General features: G+C 42.8%; 1 protein-coding gene across 1 annotated transcript in view; it reads right to left on the reverse strand.

The window, feature by feature from the left end:
* The window catches only part of LOC124556105 (feline leukemia virus subgroup C receptor-related protein 2-like), a 158,148-nt gene that overhangs the window by 34,559 nt on the left and 101,924 nt on the right, over window positions 1-21,665 (reverse strand). The window contains exons 5-6 of the mRNA XM_047130129.1: window positions 1,890-1,993; window positions 1,406-1,516 (exon numbers count right to left, since the gene is read on the reverse strand). Coding sequence (XP_046986085.1) covers window positions 1,406-1,516; window positions 1,890-1,993 — 215 coding nt within the window. The remainder of the gene's footprint in view (window positions 1-1,405; window positions 1,517-1,889; window positions 1,994-21,665) is intronic.

Consider the following 21,665-nt stretch of genomic DNA (forward strand, 5'->3'; position numbering starts at 1 on the left):
TGTGTAGCTTGCCGTGCATGACGCTCACATTGTCGAAGTAGTTTCAGCCTGTTTTATTTAAGTCTATTGCAGGGGCTACATGCACTAATCAGTATGGCTGGGAACAGGTTGAGATGGATAGAAGAGAGGATAGAAAATGCGATAGAATGAGGAAATGGATAGAAAGGGGGGAGGGGATGGATGCATGAGGCAGGTGGAAGGTGTAGAGGAGTACTGTGAAGATGGAAAAGGAATAGGATGAGGCAGAGATAGAAAGAGAGGAGGATATGGTCAGAGGGAGAGGGGAGGAAGATATGGTCAGAGGGAGGGGGTGACAGAAATGGATGAACAGAGGTGTAAGAGGAAATGAAGAGACAGAGAGAGTGGGAGAGGAGCAGATAGTGAGGTGGTTGGATGAGAGGGACAAAGGGAGGAAGAGGTGGACACAGTGAGGAGGAGGAAAAGGTGTGTTCAGTATATGTGTGTAACGCATATCTGGGCAAAGCAGCATTGAAGAGGTCAGTATGTTATAAACATTAGAAATTGCAAATAGAGTTTATTCAAAGGAACGTATAAGGTAACTTCTTCCCCTCACTGTAACAATTGGAAAGCACTTATCATATAACCATATAATCTGTCGTTTTATTTTCTTAAACGTTGGTCAAATCATCAGTTTCAGGAAGATTTTTTGATGAAATCACCGAAAAATCGTAAGAAACCTTTTAGACAGAAATGTTCGGTTTTGATAGCTCTTTTTAATGGTACTTTTTTTCTCCGTAGGTCTGCGGGCTGAAATTCTGCAGTTTACTTTGTTTTCTATGTTTTCTAGGGGCTTCCAGGCGATGTAAGATTTACCACTATGTTTGTCTTTATGAGCCTGCCTAAAACGCGTTTTAGCGGAAAAACAGAGAAAAAATTTCGTGTGCGGAAGAATAAATATACGATACAAGATTTGTGGGTATTGGTGCTAAGACGTGAAAAAGTAGCCACATCAGCCCCTAAGAGGTGATATTCATGGCGGTGAAAAAGACTTATACTAACAAGAAGTGTGTGACACCTAATGGAGGCCCTGTTGTAATGTTAGTACTATCCTGGTCCACTGTCACAAGAACAGCTCTCCAGAAAGATTTTCATCCAAGTTACAATAAACATCGACATACATTTTCTCCAACCAACCATGCATAACGGAGAACAGGTCTGTAGTTCGCTGTGAGGCCCTTCGTTTCGTGTTGTTTCATTCATGTGCGTGATTCCTAGGGAGGATACCTATTTGAAAAGGGGCAATCATCAACAGCCACCATCAGGACCTTTCCAAGATTGTGGTTCTTTGGTCTACACACCATACCGAGCTATAGAACATCGGACTGTGACTGATGATTATGTTAACCAACAAAGTATGTATATAATTGATTTAGTTTTCACTTACCCCAAACACAATGAGACGACGTACACGACTGCATGATTTCCAAGAGACAAAGTGAACGTGAAAGCGACCATACTCACAAGGAGAATCACGACCAGGACAACGGATGTGTGCCTATTAAACAGAAAACAAAAGAATATTTAATTTCTGAACCTTCATTCCTCATTATTAATATTTATTTATTTTCCAGTATATGTAAGGCCTATGTCTATTTACTGTGGCAAACCGTGCTGATCACTGTACAGAAATAATAGTGTACTATTATTTCAATATACGATGCGACTTGTTATTTCAATTCTACTCTAGTTCCTTATCTCTGTCCTTCGGTAGAGTGTTCTCCACTCATCTCTACTTTAACAGAAGCAGTGAAGTACGTACGTGCCTTTTTCATATGTGCGAATAGTCAGTTGAAAACAAATATCAATGTATAAGACGAGGAGTTTAAAGGACCACTACTTGACCTTTCTGATAGACACGGATTACGTACTTGAATTTGTGGGTTTTGTCCAGAATGAAACCACACACGAGACCCCCAGCGGTGCCCGAGACCACAAAAAGAAGGCCAACGCGGCCAGCAAACGCCTCGCCGTTCTGAAACAAAATGAAATGAGGACACAGTTGCTGGGTAGCATACATTAAACTAAGAATTTAAACGAACGAGTATCGCAGAAACGTATAACACAGAGGTCTAATTAACGAAGCACATATTCAGCATGCAACTAAACAGGTCACGGAATAGACAGACATCCAAATGGCAATGTGTACTCAGAATCTGCACATACATGTGCACTCTAGGAGACATCGAGCAGAGTCGCTTAGCGTCGAAACACTTACCCAGATACGGTTCTAGGCGCTACAGTCTGGAACCGCGCGACCGCTACGGTCGCAGATTCGAATCCTGCCTTGGGCATGGATGTGTGTGATGTCCTTAGGTTAGTTAGCTTTAAGTAGTTCTAAGTTCTAGAGGACTGATGACCTCAGAAGATAAGCCCCATAGTGCTCAGGGCCATTTGAACCATTTGAACTTACCCAGATACATCGGTCGCAGCCAATATCACGAAGTCGGTCAAAGATACGTACCATAGTACAATGATCTCGTCACAATTTGAGAAAATCGGTAACGGATCCGCATCCTATGTTACTGCAAATCTAGGGAATAGAAGATGGGTAAAAAGAAAGATATGAACGATGAGTTCAAAAAAGGCTGGTACAAAGTTCACGATTGTCTTTGAAATATCTATCGCTGGATTGGGGATTAGTAAGGACAATGTTAATGTCATCGTTCACTAATATTTACGTAAACGGAATATCTGTACCGAATGCTGCCACAAAATTTGACTGGTGTGTGGAGGGCGTCAGGAATGAAAAGTGTGGAGATTTCATTGACACCTTGTGACGCACCTTCTCCAAGCTTATAGGGAGATCTGGGCAGAGGAGTAATCGTTTGGTCCGCTTTTTATTCCACATAGATTCAGGGAAAACTTTAATTTCGAATGGGTAATGTCTCATCCAGTTATAGTTGGTGGCGACGTCAGTCTACCCTCGATATTTTGGCTAAAATACATGTTTAAAGTCAGTGGTAAGCATAAAAAACCGACGGAAATAATTGTACTAAATGCTTTCTCTGAAAATTATTGTCGGCCCCTGTGGCCGAGCGGTTGTAGGCGCTTCAGTCCGGAACCGCGCTGTTGCTACGGTCGCAGGATCGAATCCTGCCTAGGGCATGGATGTGTGTGATGTCCTTAGGTTAGTTAGGTTTAAGCGGTTCTAAGTCTAGGGGACTGATGACCTCAGATGTTAAGCCCACAGTGTTTAGAGCCATTTGAACAATTTTTGAAAATTATTTTGACCATTAAGCTCAGAAGCCTACATGCAGTGTAATTGTTTGCGATAACATACTAGCTATCTTAACAACAAACAAACCAGAGCAAATGGAGAGTGTCATTATGGCTACAGCTGTTAGTAACCACAAGGCCGTTGTAGCGAGACTGAATACCGTAACACTGAGATACATCAAAATTAAACACAAAACATATTTATTTAAAACATCTCCCATGGCATGCAGAACAGGTCAGAATATTGTTGCACGAGCGACGAAAAAAGTATGTTCGATTTAAAAGGACGCAAACTCTCCAAGATGAGCGCTCTTCTATATCACTCGAAATTTAGCGCAGACTTGAATGCAAGATACTTTTAATAGTTACCACAAAGACACAGTCTCAGAATCTGGCAGAAAATCGAAAGAGATTCTGGTCGTATGCAAAGGGTACTACTGGCGAGACACATTCAATAACTTCATTGGGCGATAGTAATGATACTCTTATCGGTGACGACGCCGCTAGAGAGGAGCCACTGAACACGGTTTTCGTAAATTCCTTCACCAAAAACAACTGCTCTAAGTATTAGATAATTCCTGTCAAGAAAAACAGCTATCATGAGTAACTTACAAGTAGACACTCTCGGTGTGGAGAAGCAACTTAAGCCACTTAATAAAGGCAAGTCTTCCCATCCAGTTGATATACCAACCAGGTTCCTTTCGAAGAATGCTGATGATATGGTTCCATATAGGACCATTCACTTGTGGCAAGATCCGTACCTGAAGACTGGAAAGTTATACAGGACTCACGCATACACAAGAAAGAAAACAGAAATAATCCGCTGAATTATAGATCCTTACCACTGACATCGGTTTACAGTAGAATATTTAAACATGTAAGGTGTTGTAACAGCATGAAATATCTCGAAGAAAACGATCTATTGACGCATAGGCTACGGTCGCAGGTTCGAATCCTGCCTCGGGCATGGATGTGTGTGATGTCCTTAGGTTAGTTAGGTTTAAGTAGTTCAAATTCTAGCGGACTGATTACCTCAGATGTTGAGTCCCATAGTGCTCAGAGCCATTTGAACCAATTTTTGATGCATAGTCAACATGGATTCAGAAAATATTGTTTTTGTGAAACACAACGGGCTCTTTATTCACATGAAGTAATGAGTGTCTTGACAGAGAAACTCAAGTTCATTCCATTTTTCTGGATCTTCAAAAGGGGCAAACTGATTCGTGACTTCCTATCAAAAACGCAACAGTTCGTAGTAATCACCGGGAAGTCATCAAGTGAAACAGAAGTGAGATCTGGCGTTCCCCAAGGAACTGTAATAGATGATGCTGTAGTCTACGTTCTAGTAAAGTGATTAGAAGACCAAAGTGAATTTCAGAATGAAAGTGACAAGCTTCTTGCATTACGATAAAAGTGTCAGTTGATTCTGAGTAATGAAACACTGCCCGATAAATTTTGCTTACGTGATAAATCAGACAAATTTAAAGCTTGTCAATTCCACTAAATATCTGTAGATTACACTTGTAGACATCTTAAATTAAAAACATCATGTAGAAAATATTATCGAGATGGGGAAACAAAGATTGCGTTTTACTGGCAATACACTTAGAAGATGCGACACATCTACGAAAGACACTGCGTACACTACTCTTGTTCGTCCTCTTTTGGAATGTTCCCGCGTGATATGGTATCCTTACCAGATAGCATTGATGGAGAGAATCGATAAAGTTCAGAGAAGGGCAGTTGGTTTTGGATTATCGCCAAGTGGGAGAGATAGTGTAACGAATATGGTACACGAGTTGGGGTGGTTGGTTAGTTGGTTTATTTCGGGTGAGGACCAAACAGCGAGGTCATCTGTCCCAGCGAGTTAGGGAAGCATGGGGAAGGAAGTCGACCGCGCCGTCTTAAAAGTTGGGGTGGCAAGGGCCGTTTCTACCATTAGGCAAGACAAGGTGGCCGTCTACATCAGCAAAATTTAATGGGAGGCAAAGAGTGGAAAAAGTTAATTTCAAATCAAACAGTGAAAACATTTACCAAATGAGGAGAAAAAATTAACAAGAGGAAAAATTAAAACATCAAATTGTTTCCAAAAGCATATGGAACAGTTACTTAATAAGTTTTTTACTTTGACGAAAGTAAACACATTGCCTCTAACTACCTCAAAACTATAGCAGCCGCTACTTAGTACGAAACGGTAACAGACATGACCTTGATCCAACATGACCTCGATTCTGCACAAGAGAAAAAAATGTGAAACCAGAAATTTACTGTACAAAAGAAGTAATATTCCAAATCCGGTAACTTCGCTTCTAGAAACAGCTTAATGGAAAAAATGTACTTAACAGAACTTTTTTTTCAGTTAGGGTGTAACGACCACCGTGAGCAATTCAATGGGCTATAAGCAGTCGCCGTCCCTAATTTAGGGCCACTGACTCCAGGGAAGGGAAAGAACCAGTGCCTTTAGACAAACACAAGATCCATGTCTCACTGGGATGATCAGAAGCCAATCTCTTAGACCTTTGCTGCACCGTGGTGGCTAACAAAAGTCAGAATTACCAATAGAAAATGTACATAAGGCGTCATTTATTTATTTACTCACAAGAAAGTGGATGCTGAAAAAGATGAGATAAATAGAAACGAAATAACACCACGATTATACAGCTGTCCTAGTCTGATGCTTCGGCATGTCCCCCATCAGTGTGGTATAATTTCTGAATTCAAGTAAAAATTCATTCGCACCAGAAAATAGTCCTCATCTTCATTAGTCCATTTTCTTGCAGTTAAACAAAATAATTTAAGAATGACCAGTCGAGATCGCATTAATATTTTTTTATTAATCGGTTTCGGCTTATGTACAAGCCATCTCGATTTCTTTTTGGTCCCGTATGGCTGGTGTTGGCGGCTTCTCAGATTTTTCAAAAAAAATTCTGAAGATGGCTTGTACGTAAGCCGAAACCGGTTAATAAAGAAATATTATTGTGATCTCGACTGTTCATTTTTAAATATAGAATCGGGTCGCTGCTCTCCGTGGACTGCGATGTCAAAATGTATATATGGAATAAGCAATTGATGCCAAATTAGGTTGTACTGGTATAGTCATCCACGTTCTAGTTTATAATGATCAGCACATTCTTCCTATTTAGATTGTTTTAGGAAATTTCAAAAACTGAGGACAAAAAATAAGAAAAGGGGGACGTTTATTGTTCTTAATCAGTTTTAAAGGAATTGAGAACGAAGCATGAAAACTGTGGACTGTCCCCAGAAAATGTTTCATGGCTGAAAAGATAATGGGACATACAGTATGAGTTGCTGTACCGTTGGATGATGCAGTGGGGAAGGGGCGGGGTTGGAATCGGGGATACCAATGGTAGGAAAAAAAATACGTTTTTCTTTCGTCCAAGATATTTTCACGTAATTTCTATGACAAACTATGTGAAAATATTTTGGTGACTCCCACCTGCATAGGTGGAAGTGATCATTGTAATAAAATATGAGAAGTCCGAGCTTGCGCGGAACGACGTAGGTGTTCATTTTTCCCACGTGCTATGCAAGAGTGAAACGGTCTAAAAATAGCCTGAAAGTTGTTCTGTGAATCTCTACGAAGCAATTAAGTATTAACTGCACAGTAATCATAAAATGTAGATGTAGATGTAGTAATTTTATGGGTCTTAAATGCTTTGCGAAAAATCACATTAGTGACTGCGACAAGATCAAACATCCGCTGCAAATTCTTGAAGTCTTCAAAGAAGTATTGATATTGCAGATTAATGAGGTCTAGATCTTGCCAAAATTTCCGCTGACAACAGTTCAAAAACTTTCATGTGAATTTTACAGAGGAAATTGTAGGTACACGTCGCTAAGTTGATATCGAAAGTAGCACGGAGGCGCATGCCATAAGTTGCGCATGCCATTAATTGCCGCTGCATGATTGCCTTCCGTCAAGTTTCGCACCCTCTGTCGAATATTGCTCCATCTGACAAAGGAATGGTCGAATCCGACATGTCGAAAGGTGACATGAAATTTTTCATGCAGGAAGAATTCCCCAAAAGAAATGAGCTGTCAAAATTTTAGTCGCTAAGACGCATTGCAAATTTTTTTCCTTTTTCTTAAGTTGCTCATTTTGGACCCACGAAGAACAGCTTAAAACAGCGGTTTGTACAGCCCTTCCCGCCTAGCGCGAAAATAGGCGAATAAGTAGACGCAACCGTGACAAGAGATCGTAGCGCCACAAACGCGAACTTTAAGTACTTAAACCATACCAAAAATGTCTCAAATCATTAATTTTTTTGGAATAACTTGAAGTTCATTGGCAGAACACTTAGAGGGTGAAACAGGTATACTAAAGAGACTGCTTACACCACGATTGTCCGCCCTATTCTGGGGTATTGCTGTGCGGTGTGGGATCCGCATCAGGTAAGACTGACGGATGACATCGAAAAATTACAAATAAGGGCAGCTCGTTTTATATTATCGCGGAGTCACAGACATGATACGTGAATTGGAGTGGAAATCATTAAAACAAAGGCATTTTTCGTTGTGACGGGATCTTCTCATGAAATTTCAATCACCAGCTTTCTCTTCCGATTGCGAAAACATCTTTTGGCACCCACCTACATAGGGAGCAATGATCATCACGATAAAATAAGAGAAATCAGGGCTCGCACAGAAAAATTTAAGTGCTCGTTTTTCCCGCATGCCGTTCGAGAGTGGAACGGTAGAGAGACAGCTTGAAGGTGGTTCATTGAACCCTCTGCCAGGCACTTTCTTGTGAATAGCAGAGTAATCACGTAGATGTAGATGTAGATGTCATAGCGTCACCTAACCTGTTGCAGATGTAATTGTTACCCAAGTGACTAGCAGAGGAAAGAAAATCAAGGCAGCATATGATGTTACCTTACAGACGACTTCTATGAATTGAGACTTTACTATGTTGACATGAAATACTTTATAACAATTTCTGTAGCATAGTTCTTATGACGATTTTTGAATAATGTATATTTTACTCGCTATGAAATAGTCCTTTTGATTATTTCCAGTAGTCATCTAAAAAATATGAAGTGGCTGTTGGATGAGGAAAACAAACATTTCCTTTAAACCAGGCACACCTGATAAAGGACAAATTAATGCATTTAAGCACGTCACAGTAATTACTAGTTTTATTTAGACAGAATTAGAATGGAGTAAGAAATGGTTGTGGCCGTTGTTCTGCTTATTGTGCTGTGTACCAGGCATCCTTGACTAACTTTGTAAAACTTGGTGAATCGGACAGACATTGCAAAAACGACTGAAGTTGGACAATACTATTCCGCTGATAAACCTGAAATGACAAAGAGGTATCAGAATTTATATTGTCCGACAATTAGCTGAAAAATGCTTTACAGTGTCGAAACAACTCTTTGCCGAGAGGCCGAATCTTTTCGTCGTTCTCCCAGAGACAGATGTGATGTTATGTCTAGATGAAAAGTAAAACAAAAGCAATGATTTATTTGTTACAAATGCTAGGAAGACGTTTCGGATTTAATACTGAAAATTATTCCCCTCTGTTTTTCCAGATTTTGCTAGGTAGACTACAAGATTGTCATTGCAGTCATCAGCTGCACAAACTACTTTGTCTTTCTTTCTCTCAAACTTATTAAAAACTGTCTGTACGCAGTACTTGCACGCAAACTGACTGGCTGGCTTTATACAAAGCATTTTAGGGGGTAAACAAGAAGCTTCGTCTTTATGTCAGCTACAGATTACTCTGTAGTATTTCCTGTTAAATACATTTCCTCTCCACATTTACCTGAAGTAAAATTTGTATTTTACCGACTTCTTTTTTCGTATAATTTCCTGAATCTGTTTAATTAGGTCGAAGAAGCCTGAAAACAGTAATGTTAAACTTATTCGCAATTCAGAGGACCCAGACGAGTAGATCTCCCTGGGTAACGGTGCATTGACTCTCACGAACAGTTCTAAATTTTTCAAACAGTTTTTCTTTTACAGTTTTGTGAATTTCATTTTGGCATGCATTTCGTATTTTGTGTAAATCTTTGTTCCATTTGTACAACTCACGTTCAGATTTTACTAAACGTAGCCGGCTTTGCACACTGCTTAACTTCAAACAATTTCTCCCTTCTTCGTTTAACCAAAAAATTTGTAGCCTTTCTTTTGACAGTGAAAGCTATAATCGTACATGTTTTCTTCGGGCTAAGAAAATACTGTGTTTTTGTTCTGGACTTTAATTAGCACAACAGTCACTGTTCGAATTAGAATTCATAGAATTGTCAGTTATTTCCTGTTTCTTCTTATGTTTCCATAATTTCTATCGATACGTCGACAACATTCAGTGAATTTCCAGGAAATTAAGGAATGAATAACACGTAAGAAATTCTTTAGGAGAAGTAGATGATTTCGATTGCATACCACGTTCTTGACATTTCATCTATGCAAGGTTCAAAACATTAGCTGGATTCCACATTACTGTGAGACTCTGCAACCTACGCAAAGGCAAATGCTATTAGCTAGCATACACGAAGAAAACACAAAGAAAATTAATTCAGTTTTATCTCCATTGTTAATACCTGGCGATACTGCAAAGGAAACTGCCAGTTATTACGGATGTTAAATGAGTTGCAAATTTTGAGCGAATAGAAATTGCGAACAATTGTATCAGAGAAACTATCAACGGAAACAGAAATTCACGTTACGAATTGCTTTCGCATTGTTCAGTGTTATCTGTTTGACAACTTGCCGTCAACCAAGGCTATGCGTCCGTCGTGTTAAACATGCTCCGTCTGCCGCAAATACGGCAGGGGTACACATTCCTCCAGCAACCAGGTAAGCTGTGATACGGCAATTTTCAACATTTTAAAAAAATACTTCCAGTGAGTTTTGACAGCTAAAATTTTGACAATGTGTTTCTTTCGTTCTGTTCTTCCCCTATACAAAAATTCAGGACATACTTCAACGTCTCAGGTTGGACAGTACCCTTGCGAGACGAGCAGGAGCATACTTGGCGGCGATAGGGCTTTGCATGCACGCCCCGTGTCGCATTGAGGGCCTAAAGGGTTAAAATTCATAGGCCAAAATAATGAAATTAATTCCAGCTAGATCTGTCGCATCGTAAGAAACATTATATTAAAGTAATATTCTGACCACTGACAAAGACCTGAACTCTACAAAATACCATGCCAATGTGGTAAAGCCTGCAGTTGTCGGACGACACACAGAATTTAGGAAAGGTACGTGGAACAAGATCACCATACTCACATTTCACAGCATAATAGATCAGCCATAGCTGAGAATAGTATCCGACGGTACACTCTACCAATTATTCTACCAAGAAAATCTTGGCCACGACGACATCCTTTTGGGATTCTATTACCAAAGAATCTGTGGAAATATGTTTCACTGGAAGGCGGCTTTCGACTTGATAAGGCATGGAACTCGGTGGTTCCTTTAATATCTTCAGTAATATAAAACTCTACGCATAACGATACGTCTAGCGGCACTTAATTTTACTGTTTTGGTCTGTGAATTTTAACTCCGCGGGCCTCCAATTCGACAGAGGGCGTGTATCCAATATCATGGTTATCGCATTCCCCTGAGCGTCGCAGATGGAGCATTATCCGACAGAGGCGCTAAAATCGAAGGAGGGCGGTCATGCAGTAGTAACCGATAACGCACGCTCCTCCACGCCAAGTTTTGGTGTAAGTTTAGCGACGTGCACGAAAGACCTCACTGTAAAGCTCACCTGAAGGTGGCTGAATGGTTGTCAGCCGAAATTTCGTGACAAGATGTCGACGTTATCCGCATACAATCGCGATACGTCATGGAATACTCAATTCGTCGGACAAATTTCAAGAATCATAATTTTGAAGTTGTTTGGAACTGCAGAGCAGCTTTAGAAAAGTAGGGGTATTTTTCTCGGATTTATAAGTCTGAGCGAAGTATGGCGACCGGAAAATATCCCGTTGCATGGAGCATTATCACTTGCTTGCGGTGGTTGATGATTTATACGCTTATGACTTTAATATTTGAGGGTTCATTGATTTAGCCCAAATGGTCGTTATCCGTGGCAGTAGTTTTGTGTCATATCAGGAAGATAGTAGCTGGAGGAGGTGCTGGTGGAATTGGGGTATTTAAAGGTGGATACAAAGAGCGAAGTATTTTATTCTGACTGGACATTCTAACTTTCTTTGAAATAATGTGGCAAGATTTTTTTTTTTACTGAAAATGGCAAGGTTGTTGCTAAGACCAGTAATTAGATTACATGGAGGTTGTTGGCGTTGTATATTTTCTGCCCAGTGGAATTTTTCTGAGGGAAATCAGACCACTGCAGGGAGGTGCTTTGTACACTACACTCTTTCGCTAACACAGTAATACAGAGTGATTTGGATCAACCAATTAGTAGTTCTGTTACCTACAGTTACGGATCTGCAAAGTGTATCAGGATAGTCTACCTCTCAAAGGCCTGGATAGCATCAACCACAGGTCGACAGCCCTGATCCCACTCCGTAATACCGTGTAACACCACTATAGGCTTGATAGTGGCCACATCCAACTGAAACTGGTCTGCTTCCAAATTGCCGATATGTTGACTGCTACGTTTCACACGCTTTTCAAAATACTTCCGAACATTTTCAATGGAATTAAGATCAGATGATTTAGCGGACCAGTCGAGGTGTGATAGGGTGCCGGAGTTAACATCAAACCAGCTAGGAATAAAAACACAGGAAAGTCACATTAATGTGACCACCGCCTATGTTCGACGTCAACGTGCAATAACTACTCACAAAGGGCAGATGGCAGCACTATCAGTTGAGGGTATATAAAGCGTGTCCGGAAGACGTGGAAACGGTACAAAGTTGTCGTAATGCGGCATCGGAGCGATTTATCTGACGTCCAGACCCGCATGATCATTGGCTTTCGGGCCAAGTGTGTAAGCATTACCCAAACGGCTAAGTTTGTAAAGTGTTCGCTTGCCGCTGTGGTTAAAGTATATCGTGCACGGCAGAATGGAGTTATCCAAAACGGGCGCCGAGGTAAATGTAGTGCACCACGAGCCATAGGCGAAATGAAATGAAATGATAGTGTGGCATTTTTGGCAGGGAAACCCGGTATGGGATTGTTCGGTCGGCTAGACCAAGTCGTTTTATTTGACACCGCTTCAGCGCTTTGCGTGTCGATGATGAAATGGTGATGAGGACAACACAACACCCACTCCCAAAGCGGATAAAGTCTCCGACCCGGCCGGGAAACGAACATAGGTCCCCCACATGGCAGTCAGCCGCGCTACCCACCTTTTTATTGGGGCATTAAGGGTATCTAATAAAAGAAAATAAAAAAAGAGTAGTACTAACCCTAAGGGACACCACCACTTGTGACCCTACCAAACAAGAATAAACTGATCTCTCTTCAGACATTGCCTACACCTAAATCTCGTCCCCTCCACCCCCTCTCCACCTAAGGAAACTAAATCAAAATAACTAAAACGGGCAATCGATCGAGCTCCGATCCTTAACGGTGTTGAGAATGAGCGATAAGAGATCACAATTAACATGAAACAAGGTTTATTTCGTTTGTTCATATTATATCCATTCCTTAGGTCGTACGTGTCAGTGCACGGTATTGCGGACGGCGATCACGGATGCCTCATGAAATGAGGAGAAGGGGCATGCCGGAACTTTTGGGGGGGGGGGGGGGGGGAGGGGATTCAAGAAAGACGTTTTGGAGATATCCTTCGAAGGTTGTCGGTGATGGCACGACCGAGAGCGTACTGTGCGCGATCACAGCCCGATTCCAGAAGTCGAGAACTGTATGTGGACTACTGGGGAAGAAGTTCAGAAAAATGGTTCAAATGGCTCTGAGCACCATGGGACTCAGCTGCTGAGGTCATCAGTCCCCTAGAACTTAGAACTACTTAAACCTAACTAACCTAAGGACATCACACACATCCATGCCCGAGGCAGGATTCGAACCTGCGACCGCAGCGGTCGCGCGGTTCCAGACTGTAGCATCTACAACCGCTCGGCCACTCCGGCCGGCGGGGGAAGAAGTATTCTAAAGCCTGTCTTCTAAAGCAGGTGAGTGTTTAGTGTTTCGCAACAGGACAGTGTGAGATCTGGAGCAACAGCATGATTCCGGAGTAATTGTCGTTTGCGGGGGGCGGAGGTAACAGCCCACAACGCGCTGGATGTAGAGCCAAACATCCCGTTTCATGAGGTATGTAAGATGATGCTTCTCGGTGTGGTCGAGCTGGCAGTCAGAGCAAAGTGGCGAAGTGCCTGTCCTATATGCAGAAGTCCACGATTGGTCGGGAATTTACCGTTGGAAACTATATACCAGAGCGCAGACACATTCGACGGTAGAAAGGGTGCGTGAATGCAACCCCAAACAGTCCGCCAGTGAACGTCTGAGTGCTGTAACTCTATGGCGTTTGGAAGGGTGGACAATGTAAACAAAAGATGGAAGCCTTTCACACGGGGAGGGAGGATGACTGAAAGACCGTTCCGAACGTAGATGGGATGCGTACTGGTAGCTCTTGAACAATTGATGGCACAGATGAACCACAGGGTCCGCGAACAGCGTCTCGTCAATGATCTTTCAACGAGCTTTGCTGCGTATGGGCCTCCGCAGCAGCCACCTGATTCATGCACCCATGCTGATAGCTGTTCATTGATGACGAAGGCTGGTATCTGCACGCCAGTACCGCATAGGGACGTCCACTGAGTGGCGACAGGTGGCCTTTTCAGATTAATCACGTTTGACGCTCCATCGGCTTGCAATGTCTGCAAGGAAACACTCTGCAGCAAGCGTCGGAACGGCCCAGGCTCGAAGAGGGAGCTTTATGTTCTGGTGAAACTTTTCACGGCATTCCCTGTGTGATCTCGTCAGTCTGGAAGGCACAATGGATCAAAAAAAGTATGCACCTATCCTTGGGAACCATGTCCATCCCTACATACAGTTAGTGTTTCCACTGCACCATGGCAGCTATCAGTAGGAAAATGCAACGTGTCACACAGCTCTCAGTGTACGTGCATGGTTTGAAGAGCACCAGGATGATAGTAGAGTACTTACCTGGCCACCAAACTCCCCAGATGTAAACCCAATCGAGAATCTGTGGGACCACCTCGATCGGGGTGTTCGCACCATGAATTCTAAATCTAGAAGCGTAGCGCAGCTGGACACGGCACTGGAGTCTTAATGGCTTCACATCCCTATCGGTACCTTCCGGGCCCTCATTAATTCTGTTTCTGCTCATCTCGCGACAGTCCGCGCTGCAAAAGGTGGTTATTCAAGCATCTGAAGGACGGTCATATTATGTAGAGTGTACGTACAACTCTGAGTACGTGACTTTATCACCTTGACGTGAATGTCCACAGAATACTCATTATGAATGTGTAGAAGAAGTTGTTCAGTTGATGACAGAGAATTAAAATTAATATCCTGGTTCACGGCAACCTGAGTGAGTAGGCAAATGTCATGGTACGACATCACAGAACCACTTTCGACCTAAACTATACCCTCCACATACTGTGGGTTGAAACCAAATTGGGCTGTCGGTGCACTCAACGTCTTGCGTCGTTAGAAAAGAAGCAAAATCACCACACGATGGGCCACATTCTACGCCTCCAGGCAGCTACTGGCATTTTTTTGTATTTTTTGGCCTACTGAAGACGTGAAATTTCATGTACCGTTATGTCGTGCGGTTCTAGGCGCTTCAGTCCGGAGCCGCGGGACTGCTACGGTCGCAGGTTCGAATCCTGCCTCGGGCATGGATGTGTGTGATGTCCTTAGGTTAGTTAGGTTTAAGTAGTTCTAAGTTCTAGGGGACTGATGGCCTAAGATGTTAAGTCCCATAGTGCTCAGAGCCATTTGAACCATTTTTTTTGTACCGCTATGAACGATGACCTTTACTATGTAACCGACTCCAAACGTCCTTTCAAGCAGTTCTCTTTCCTACGGTTGTAATAACCCGGCATTCACTGAAAGCAGCAAGTAGTGTCTCCGACTGTCACTAAATAGGCGTGTACTCGTCTCCGGTCCCTCCTGATTAGAATCTTTTCATGACCACTGTTCTTATGCCAAGTTACATGACTCTGTAATGACATTAACTGATTTTTCAAAAATGGGCTAGCTTCAAACTCCGTGATACCATAGCTCACACAGTTTTGTTATGTTTAATATAACCTATCACTTATTAACTTAGTGTAGCAACAACGAATAATAAATAGGGGTAAGTGTGCTAAATTACTGGATTTGCACATTGACAACTTAAACCACGTAGTACAGTGCCTGACAACATGGCAGTATGAGCCCACTTATCAGTATGAAGTTGCACCCCGTGTGGCCTGGGTGCATTCACTGATTCCTATCTGAAGGGTGTCATGAAGCCGTTCTATACTCTTCTGAGGCAAGCTAGCCCCCAATTGTCGTAACTGGTCCTTGATATCCTAAGTACTGTCACTGGGATGCTGTCAGGATTTCTACATCTATCTACATTGATACTCCGCAAGCCACCCAACGGTGTGTGGCGGAGGGCACTTTACGTGCCACTGTCATTACCTCCCTTTCCTGTTCCAGTCGCGTATGGTTCGCGGGAAGAACGACTGTCTGAAAGCCTCCGTGCGCGCTCTAATCTCTCTAATTTTACATTCGTGATCTCCTCGGGAAGTATAAGTAGGGGGAAGCAATATATTCGATACCTCATCCAGAAACGCACCCTCTCGAAACCTGGCGAGCAAGCTACACCGCGATGCAGAGCGCCTCTCTTGCAGAGTCTGCCACTTGAGTTTATTAAACATCTCCGTAACGCTATCACGGTTACCAAATAACCCAGTGACGAAACGCGCCGCTCTTCTTTGGATCTTCTCTATCTCCTCCGTCAACCCGACCTGGTACGGATCCCACACTGATGAGCAATACTCAAGTATAGGTCGAACGAGTGTTTTGTAAGCCACCTCCTTTGTTGATGGACTACATTTTCTAAGCACTCTCCCAATGAATCTCAACCTGGTACCCGCCTTACCAACAATTAGTTTTATATGATCATTCCACTTCAAATCGTTCCGTACGCATACTCCCAGATATTTTACAGAAGTAACTGCTACCAGTGTTTGTTCCGCTATCATATAATCATACAATAAAGGATCCTTCTTTCTATGTATTCGCAATACATTACATTTGTCTATGTTAAGGGTCAGTTGTCACTCCCTGCACCAAGTGCCTATCCGCTGCAGATCTTCCTGTATTTCGCTACAATTTTCTAATGCAGCAACTTCTCTGTATACTACAGCATCATCCGCGAAAAGCCGCATGGAACTTCCGACACTATGGAGTTGACGTCCAAGCTGGTCCCACGCACGTTCTCTCGCGGACAGATCTGGGGATCTTGGTAGCCTCAGGAGTAACTCAGCAACACGTAGACAGTTCATAGACACATGTGCCGTGTGTGGAGGAGCACTGTCCTGTTGAAAAATAGCATCACGAACTTTCGCATGAGAGGTAACACATGAGGACGCAGGATGTCCATGACGTACAGTTATGCCGTCAGAGCTCCCTCACCCACTATCAACCATGACTTGAGGTCACACCCGATGGCTCAGCACACCGTGACGCCAAGTGTAACGTCGCTGCGCCTCTCCAAAACTTTAGAAATTTGGGACCTCTCCCCAAGTCGCCGTCAATTTCGTCGGCGATCATCGTCCGAGGCTGTGTAGATTCGCGATTCACCGCTGAACGCAGTGTGACGCCATTGTTCAGCAATTCATGCTTTCCTGTCACTGCACCGCTCCAAACGCAGCCGTTTGTGTTGTGGTGTTAATGGCCACCTCCCCATGGTACGGTAACTCCCAGGTCTCACTGCTGCTAGTGCCTGACCAATGGTACGGGATTACACAGAATGTTGCATGGGGCCCATTATTTGTTCTCCTAAACAGGTACAATTGGGAAGGGTCTACGATGTTCTAGGTGCACAATTTTGCTATCCTCCCTCTTGGGGCTCAGATGTGGTCGACCAGAAGCTCGACGGTCGAGTATACCTGCCCTCACGTTTCAAAGCAATCCAAACACTGGGCTACTGTCACATATCATCTTAATGCCCCAAAATCTAGATATTGCACGGTTCGACCAGCTGGCCAAATAGAGACCCACGACGGGGCCTCTTTCAAATTCCGCCAGCTGTCTCACACGAGTACGCAGCATCAACATCCGACGCTGTTTACGCGTCTTATGTTCCTACCAGTCTTGGTAACAACACGAAGCCGGCCGGTGTGGCCGAGCGGTTCTAGGCGCTACAGTCTGGAACCGCGCGACCACTACGGTCGCAGGTTCGAATCCTGCCTTGGGCATGGATGTGTGTGATATCCTTAAGTTAGTTAGGTTTAAGTAGTTCTAAGATCTAGGGGACTGATGACCTCAGTTGTTAAGTCCCATAGTGCTCAGAGCCATTTGAACCATTTGAACAACACGAAACACGAAGAACACTAATGCACTCAGGCGGTCGTTGTACCTGTCACAGAGATATGCAACTCTAATCATTTACAGAAGAGCCAGTGACCCGTACGTTTACGAAGTTACGTTGACATCCGACCATGTCTCCTGGGTGCTTCACTTCTTTGTCAGGTAGTTTAGATCAGCTAAAAGGCTTAGTTTCAGTTATTGCTACCAACTTTGGTCTGTCAGAGAAATACTTTGCATATTTTCATTCACTGGAGTCCAACGATATAATATTCTGGGGTAAACCCCCATCAGGCAAAAAAAAAAAAAAAAAAAAAATTATAATAATCATTGCACCAGAGAAAGTAATTGGAATTATGTATGATGTTAACACAAGAAGTATGTCTCCCAGGTATCTGGTTAAGAAACTGGGAATATTACCCGCACGTTCACTGTACAATTATTCACCTGTCAACAGTCCACAGCAGTTTGAGTGTAATAGATTTTCACAAATAAAATACTAGAATGAAAAATTACCTGCACTTCCCTCTGGCGAATATAAGTTTGGCACAGAGGGAAGAGAAAAATATACAGCTGAAAACTCTTTGACAATCTGCACATCGAAATGAAATGTTTGACAAACAGTCTCAACTAGGAAAAGATTTTCCTCTCGCTCATTTCTATGTGAATGATGGCTTTAACACTGCCATTTAAATCCCGGTTACTCCTATAGCAAACTCAGAGGCAGTTGTCGTTTTTGTGCTAGTTGAAATGAAATGTATATGAAATCTTATGGGACTTAACTGCTAAGGTCATCAGTCCCTAAGCTTACACACTACTTAACGTAAATTATCCTAAGGACAAACACACACACCCATGCCTGAGGGAGGACTCGAACCTCCGCCGGGACTGCAGCGCCTAGACCGCTCGGCTAATCCCGCGCGGCTTTGTGCTAGTTCCTGTCACACATTCTCGATGTTGTCTGCCGTTCTCAGTTCCAAGATGGGCTATCAAAAACAGTTTTCTTTCTGTCCCGAAAAAATTTGATCCATCCACATATACAACTTATTCACACTACCCCAGTTCGTTACCTTGGAACCAAGATCAAATGGGCCTCTGTCAACGTAATTTCCAAATTTATAGAAAAAATCGATATTCATGTGTTGGCAGATTGCTCTGTAATTCAAGTATTCACTCTCCATGTTCAATTGGCTCATGCCGGGAGGTCTGTTTCAGTATGGTGTGCTCGAAGTTTCACGACACGTCTCTAGGAGCGCTTCCGTATACCCACATTGTTAACACACTTTTGCATTTATATATTGGTCAATATATCGAACGTCATAGATGTACCTTTCATACAGGGTGGAGAAAAACTGTGTCACGAAATTTTAACCCTGAATACCTGATGCCAGTAGGAACCAAAATTACTAATGTTGTGTAGGTCCACATTTTTAATTACGGAAACTCGGTGCGACGCGCTCAGATTGGCCGCGGGATTGCCCTGTTGCCGGCTGCTCTGAGCAACCCATGACCGCGAATGTTTTGCCTGCCAGAGATCGCGATTTATCCAAGGCGGCCCGCACGTCCATTGTAGTTTCGTGATAAGACGTACCGGGAACAAACCCGTTAACAGCTGTTAGTCCGAGTGCAGGAAGTATTTCACAAATTGTTTTGGACCTGAAAAGGGCCACTTTTGTAGCTAGGACATTGTTTACTTAAAGCAGGTGCTCGAACTGGTGAGCCTCTAACGCGACACAAGCTTTGTAACGTCGAGCTGTGTTTTGCCAAAGTCTTTCAAAGATTCCTGGCATTGCCCTGATGTGATTGGCGGGATCTTGAATGCGATCTGTTAATTTCTCTTCGTTTCTAGGTGGTTTGCGTCTGGGTCGATTCGGATACAACTTTTTTACACAAACAGTGCGTATTTCAACATTGGTACCAACATCAGAGCTGTCAACAGTACCAGGGAGCAATAAGTAAAGCATTCTTCGCGATATATTTCTCTCTTCCCTGTATCGATATTGAAGCATTCTACCACAGCTTCAGGAAATTTTTGACTTAGCTAAAAATATATGATACACTGCAGACACAACGGCAACACGATTCCTTATTGTACCTCGAATATTTCTCATCGCAGGTGTACCACAACAATTTTCATTGTTAGTGTTATTGTTAATTTCAAAACAAACATGAGTCGTTGTAGCAGTTCAAGACAAGGTTGGAAGATTAAAGTAACGAAGAGTCTCTAACGCAGTACGGGCAAACATCTCTTGTCTGCTGCCTCAGCCACTTGCGCTGACGTTGCTACTCGTCGATTGGCGCTCTCTAATGGTAAGCAGGCTAGTAAAACTTCGAACCTCGATTTCTCGGAAACGCTTCAGAAGCGCACTGTAGTACAAAAGCAATTGCTACATATGATTAAATATTAGAATTGTGCGAAAAATGGTCAAAATCAGTGCTCTCCTTGTCAGGCTACTAGTGCCGCGGTAACCTTGTATCAGCCGGCCAGTGTTCTAGACCTCGTTGAGGGAGAGGAAGCAATTCCTTTCACTGGTTGACCCAGAAAAAGGAGCACCAACCTAACTGCAGCCTGCACCAAATTTATCACCGAGCGAGGTGGCGCAGCGGTTAGTCCACTGAATTCGCATTCGGGAGGACGACGGTTCAAACCCACGTCCGGGCATCCTGATTTAGGTTTCCTGTGATTTCCCTATATCACTCCAGGCAAACGCCGGGATGGCTCCTTTGAAAGAGCACGGACGGTTTCCTTCCCCATCCTTCCGTAATCCGATAACCTCGGTGTTTGGTCCCCTTCCCCCAAACCAACCACAACCAAATTTATCTGTCCTCTTCCCTTCAGTGCGTTGGATCGCCACAATTGTTCTATGTAGAATTCGACAGAAGTCCTTTTAATTCTTTCTTTCGCTTTAGTTGATATTTTGGAACATATAGAGGTTACAAAATGAGCAGTTACCGCTTAAATTGGAAGACTTTCACCTTTATGGACACATATATTCCTTTAACTCCCTATGGAATATCATCTTTCTGGCTACTTTCACGTGGAGATTTTCTCGTCTGAGCGTTAGCTAACGTTCTATGCCGTGTGAAGCACTGTAGGTATATATTTTAAAGAATTTTCAGCATCTCGTGAGCCAATCGCACACATGAGTGTATTTGTTGCAAATTACGTTCATAATTTCAGTATGTCGTGTTTCACTCTGTAATGTAATAACACAGTATTTATCTTATACTTCATATTTTGTAATTGTAGTTTCATGTCAATTATGACCTGTATAAGCACTTTCTCTAAAATAGCTACGTAGCTTGTATTGTATATGTCAGGTGTGTGTAATATCTGTTAATTGTCAATCCAATGCTCCTGTCATTATAAAAGGGATTTTGTTAACTTTGTGAGAAACATAAATATGTAAAAGTAAATAGCTGATCTTTACCCGAGGGATTAGAATACTATCTCTGAAGTTCTAGCACTCAAGTAGGGGAAGTACACCGACTTTCAGTTTAGCGCCTTTTCATATTTAGCGTGCAACGTGTGGGGAGAACTAGTAGTCAGTCGTAGGCAGACGACAGGGAAAGAGAGTCGCAGGCAGACGCTGGTCACGAACGGTAGTGGTGTGCAGGAGTACTGTTGTGCTGTATTGGATGGAGGATCCGTACGATTTCAGTTGCAGTAATAAGTCATTCGTCATATATTGTCACCTCAAATGCAAGATTTTTCATAACAAAAAGTTAACATCACTCGCTCCACAATTTTCAAAGTGTTCGGCAAGCACGATGGTAAGGAAAAGAAAAATGGCGAGTCGAAGCTTAGCGTGTTGCAAGAGACATGAACATATTGCCATGTGTTGTCCGATTACTTCTCATGCGTCTGAGCATCATTGGAAGGGCGGTAAAGTTTTCATGTCTTTAGCATTGTAACAGGTGGTTCAGTTCAGGTTGGTATCGTAACTGTTTGGAACTATATAGTAGTCAGGCAAACACCATTCTAG

This window comes from Schistocerca americana, chromosome X (genome assembly GCF_021461395.2).
Source record: "Schistocerca americana isolate TAMUIC-IGC-003095 chromosome X, iqSchAmer2.1, whole genome shotgun sequence".
NCBI lineage: Eukaryota > Metazoa > Arthropoda > Insecta > Orthoptera > Acrididae > Schistocerca > Schistocerca americana.